The 5059-nt window shown below is 49.4% G+C and overlaps 1 protein-coding gene across 1 annotated transcript in view; it reads right to left on the reverse strand.

The window, feature by feature from the left end:
• Sec63 (SEC63 homolog, protein translocation regulator) overlaps positions 1–4138 on the reverse strand; it is a 97311-nt gene extending 93173 nt beyond the window's left edge. Inside the window, exon 1 of the mRNA XM_008850312.3 lies at positions 3780–4138. Coding sequence (XP_008848534.1) covers positions 3780–3903 — 124 coding nt within the window. The 5' untranslated portion in view covers positions 3904–4138. The remainder of the gene's footprint in view (positions 1–3779) is intronic.
• Positions 4139–5059: the final 921 nt, after the last annotated feature.

Here is a 5059-nt window from a genome sequence, read left to right on the forward strand (position 1 = left end):
CGCGCGCGCGCGCACACACACACACACACACACACACACACACATTGTACATGCAAATAAATGAATAAATACAATCTCCCAGTACTGGGGAAGCTGAGGCAGGGGGATTGCTAGTCTGAGGCCACTTGGGGCTATAAAGACACTGATGAAAAAGACAAAGAAAGGAGGCTGGAGAGATGGCTCAGCTGTTAAGAGCACTGACTGCTCTTACAAATGACCTGGGTTCGATTCCCAGCACCCGCATGGAGGTTAACAACTGTCTGTAACTCCAGTTCCAGGGGATTTGACAGCCGTTTCTGTCTTCCACGGGCATTGCATGTGGACACGGATGCACTTACCTACATGCTGGCAATACACACATACACATAAAATAATAAAATATTAAAAAAAAAAGTAACATTTGAAGGTCATAACTTATACGTAGTGAAAATTAATTCCTTCCATCTGTATTACTAGCATGTCTCCAACGACCCCCAAAACAAGAAACTGGCACAAGTGGGGCTTGCCTATGGCATGCTGTAAAGCAGATTTTGTAGCACAAAATTCACCACGAAAAAAAAAAATCACATTCAACTTTCAAAAATCCAGTTAGAGATGAGAAATTTGTGAAAAAAACATATTTAATCAAGCTGGGTATGGTAGGGCACACCTGTAATCCCAGCACTTGAGAGGCAGAGGCGGAGGCAGGCAGATCTCTTTGAGTTCAAGGCCAGCCTGGTCTACATAGTAAGTTCCAGGACAACTGGGGCTACAGGGAGAGCCTGTTTCAAAAAGACCCCCCCCCAAAAAAACGCTCATACACATAAAAAAAAAATATTCAACCAAAACTGACTAGCCCAATACAGTTTTGTCTTATATACTTACAATCAACCACACATACAAGTAGGTGATAAGTGAACGTAAACTGAAAAATACACTCCCTTTTAGTTGTCTTTTGTTTAACCACTTCCAGGAGTCAGTCAGTTCTCTTTCCATTCTGAGTTCCAGGGTTCAATCTGTCAGGCATCTGGGCAAGGACCTTACATGCTGAACCATCTGACAAGCCTTTTTTTTTTTGTTTTTTAAGACAAGATCTCATGTAGCCCAGACTGGCTTTGAACTCATTATGCCGGTGAAGCCGGCCTTGAACTCCTGAGCCTCTTGCCTCCACCTCCCAAGGACTGAGATTATAAGGTGTGAGCCACCACAGAGCCTGGATCCCTTTAACTTGAAATATCAAAAGAATGGCCTAGGTCTGCAGTGGAGAAAACATATTTCTGTATTCAGACATCACCATTTATATACAGCCACTGTTCAAGAATCTACACAATTTAAAATGTACTTAGAGCAGCTGGAGAGATGGCTCAGCAATTAAGAGCACTAGCTGCTCTTCCAGAGGACCTGGGTTCAATTCCCAGCACCCATAAAGCCACTAACAACCATCCATAACTCCAGTTCCAATGCCCTCTTCTGACCTCTTCGAACACTGAATGATACAGGTGCACTTGCATACATGCAGGCAATACATTCATACATGTAAAATGAAAATATTTTTCTATTTTATTTATTACTTTTAATTTACGTGTATGAGTGTTATGCCTGCATGTAGGTAAGTGCACCCGTGTTGTGCAATGCCCGCAGAGGACAGAAGAGGCTGTGGGATCCCCTGGAACTGGAGTTATCAACAGTTGTTAGCTGCCATGCGGGTGTTGGGATACGAATCTGGGTCTTCTGCAAGAACAGTCAGTGTTCTCAACTGCTGAGCCATATCTCCAGCAGAAAATAATATTTTTTAAAGATAAAGTAGCCAGGCATGGTGGCACATGCTTTTAATCCCAGCACTTGGGAGGCAGAGGCAGGCAGATCTCTGTGAGTTCAAGGCCAGCCTGGTCTACATAGTGAGTTTCAGGACAGCTGGGACTACAGAGAGACCCTGTCTCAAAAAGACCCCCCCCACAAAACCAAACTAACAAAAAAACAAACAACCCAAACAAACAAAGCTGTGGATCTGCAATTGGTCACTTTTCCCTGTAGGTAAGTGCACCCGTGTTGTGCAATGCCCGCAGAGGACAGAAGAGGCTGTGGGATCCCCTGGAACTGGAGTTATCAACAGTTGTTAGCTGCCATGCGGGTGTTGGGATACGAATCTGGGTCTTCTGCAAGAACAGTCAGTGTTCTCAACTGCTGAGCCATATCTCCAGCAGAAAATAATATTTTTTAAAGATAAAGTAGCCAGGCATGGTGGCACATGCTTTTAATCCCAGCACTTGGGAGGCAGAGACAGGCAGATCTTTGGGAGTTCAAGGCCAGCCTGGTCTACATAGTGAGTTCCAGGACAGCTGGGACTACAGAGAGACCCTGTCTCAAATAGAGCAAAAAAATTAAATTAAATTAAATTAAAGATAAAGTAAAATGCACCTAGAAACACAGGACACAAGAGTCCAAAATTCGAAATTTCATAAACCAGCCACTGAATGAGAAACTGGTGAGACTAGTAACTGGGTAAATTGTTGCACCTTAATAGATACTTGTACTTATTGTCAAATGTACAAAAAGATGCAGTCCTTGCCACCTCTTTACCCTAAATTTATTTTAGTTCTATTATGTAACTAAATAATTTTACAGGACACTGAACTCTCTCAAAATATCAGTTTTGAGCCTCCCACTCAAGCCTTTAAACCCAGCACCTGGAGGCAGAGGCAGGCAGATCTCTTCTAAGGTCAAGGCCAGTCTGGTCTACTTAGTGAGACCCTCCAGCCTGGTCTACTTAGTGAGACCCTCTCCAAACAAAAGGTAACAAGTTCTGAGCTGACTAGATGATGCTTCACTGTTAACAATTTCCCCCCCAGATACAGTACATAACCTAGCCAAAAGCTCACCACCACATCCAACCTAAGACATTTAGGCAATTTAGTGCAGCTCTTGTACAACAGAAAGCTTTCTCAGGGCAACTGTTAACACTCAGAATTTGGTAGTTTGGGTTACCACCACCAGAAATGACCAATTAGGCTTGCAGTAAGTTCCTTCAGCTTTAAGAGTTCTCGAGCCAAATATCTCAGTGAAGTGCATCAAATGGAATCCAACATTACAATCCACACCTAAAAAACCTTGAAAAGAAAGGATATTATTTTGTGTTCTGAAATGATGCTGTGAAACGTGGAAAGGCAAGAACGAAAACCGAATGGGCTAGCTACCCCAGAACTATAAGCACTTGCACTTTTTCTGTCGACCTCGGGAAACTCCGAAGAAAAGGAAACGGAGAAGAGCCTATTTTTGCTAAAGGAATAAAGGCTGCGCTTCCAACCCCCACGGCGTGAGTGAACAAATGAAAAAAGCAATGGAAGGAAGTGACGGGGTGGGCGGCTGCTGAGCTCACTTGCAAGTCCTAAACATGCCACCCCGCTCAAAGGGTACCCCCCTAAACATCTGGAGCAACAGCTGCAACAGGGACAGAGATGCAAGGGACTCTGGAGTTGTGCTACACAGTCCGTCCCCTCCTTGGCCAACTCTTCTCGCGCTCCCCTGGTTCCCACCCTCCCCATCCCATCCAGCTCCCCCCGTAAAGAGCGCCCGTCAGAAGCAGAGGCGGAGAGGACAAAGAGGCAGGAGGCAAGGGGCGTCCAGAACAATGGGGAGAGAAGCGAGCCGGGCTCCCGAGCGCAACGCAGGCTGGCGAGGCGGCACCCGGGAAGCGCCAGCCGGCCGAGGACGATTGGGCCGCGCGGGCCGGGTCACCGCGACGCCGCGCTGAACAGCCGGGAGCGGCGCGGCCCGGAGCCCGCACGGTCCGCGGCACTCACCCGCATTCTGGTCTCGGGGCCAGAGGTAGTATGTGGCTGGGATCACGATGAGCCCCACGAAGGAGGTGAGGAAGTAGAAGAAGGTGTTCCCGCTGTCATCGTACTGGAACTGCTGCCCCGCCATAGCTCCGCCTCCTCCTCGGCACCCTCCTCACCGCCGCCGCCACGACCCCGCGCAGCGCTCCAGCTCCCGGCGCTCCGGCCCACAGTAGCGTAGCTCGGACGCCGCCGCCGCCTCTCCTCCCCGCCCCCAAGCCACTCTCTCCGACACGCCGCCGCGCCGCTGCCGTCGCCAACTCTCGCGAGAGGAGCTAGTTCCCGCCGCGCAGGGTTGTTCCCTCCCCCATCGGTTCCTCCACACGCAGGCTGAGGGAGACGTGGCGCGTGCAGCGGAGAAACTCTCCGAGACCCCGCCCCCGCCCCGCCCCGAGGCCCTGCCCCTAGCTCCAGTGGGACCGCCCCCTGCCTCCCGGGTGGGACTCCCGGCCGAGGGCTAGCGTGCAGGCGGGCGTCCTTGGGTGAGCCAGGCCTGAGCACCCACTTTGCCTTGCGTCTCCTGGGCCTCTCGCTTTTCCCCAGCTCCTGGTCTGCTCCTCCAATCCCCACGTTTGGAAATAAGTGTCATTAAGAATAAGGAGCAGGGAGGCTGGTTGTAGTTTTCTTTGCAAAGTAATGCTTCCCACTTAAAAACTGCGGTCTATGCTGCACCCATTTTGTGGATGAAAATTCCCCAAACCTCTACAGCTACAGATGGTTTACTGAGGGGAGGGTTCCAAAGCTGCTAGTATTAACACCCGCCAATTCACTAATGCTTTCCTGGACCCAAGCAGTAGGCTGAGATCATGTTGGTTAGTAAAACCCCCATAGAATAAAGCAAAGCATGCCTGCTCCATAGATGAAGAAACTGAGACTCAAAAATGTCGAAGGTTATGCTCAGTCAGAGATTTGGGGATCCACATCCAGAGCACTCTTAACACCCCAAAGCAGGAGATGCCCTTGACCCCAAGAGTCGCTGGCACTCCCTTAAAGGCAGTGAGCCAGCTGGGAGAGCTGTGCTGTCAGGAGCCTCTCCTCTCCACCAAGGATGTCAGAGGCTGGGCTGAGCTGCAGGGAGCTGGTGTTCTGCTCTTGCAAAGATCCCACCGCCCAGTGGTAGCCTAGGCTGGGTGGGCTCCATCGTCATTGCCCCTCTGTGGGTCAAGAAGTTAGCCCATCTGACCCACCTCACCGGCAGGTGTGAAGATTAAAGAAAATAATCGTGAAAATGCTTTTCAAAGGAA

Source organism: Nannospalax galili, unplaced genomic scaffold (genome assembly GCF_000622305.1).
Source record: "Nannospalax galili isolate Female #2095 unplaced genomic scaffold, S.galili_v1.0 scaffold324, whole genome shotgun sequence".
NCBI lineage: Eukaryota > Metazoa > Chordata > Mammalia > Rodentia > Spalacidae > Nannospalax > Nannospalax galili.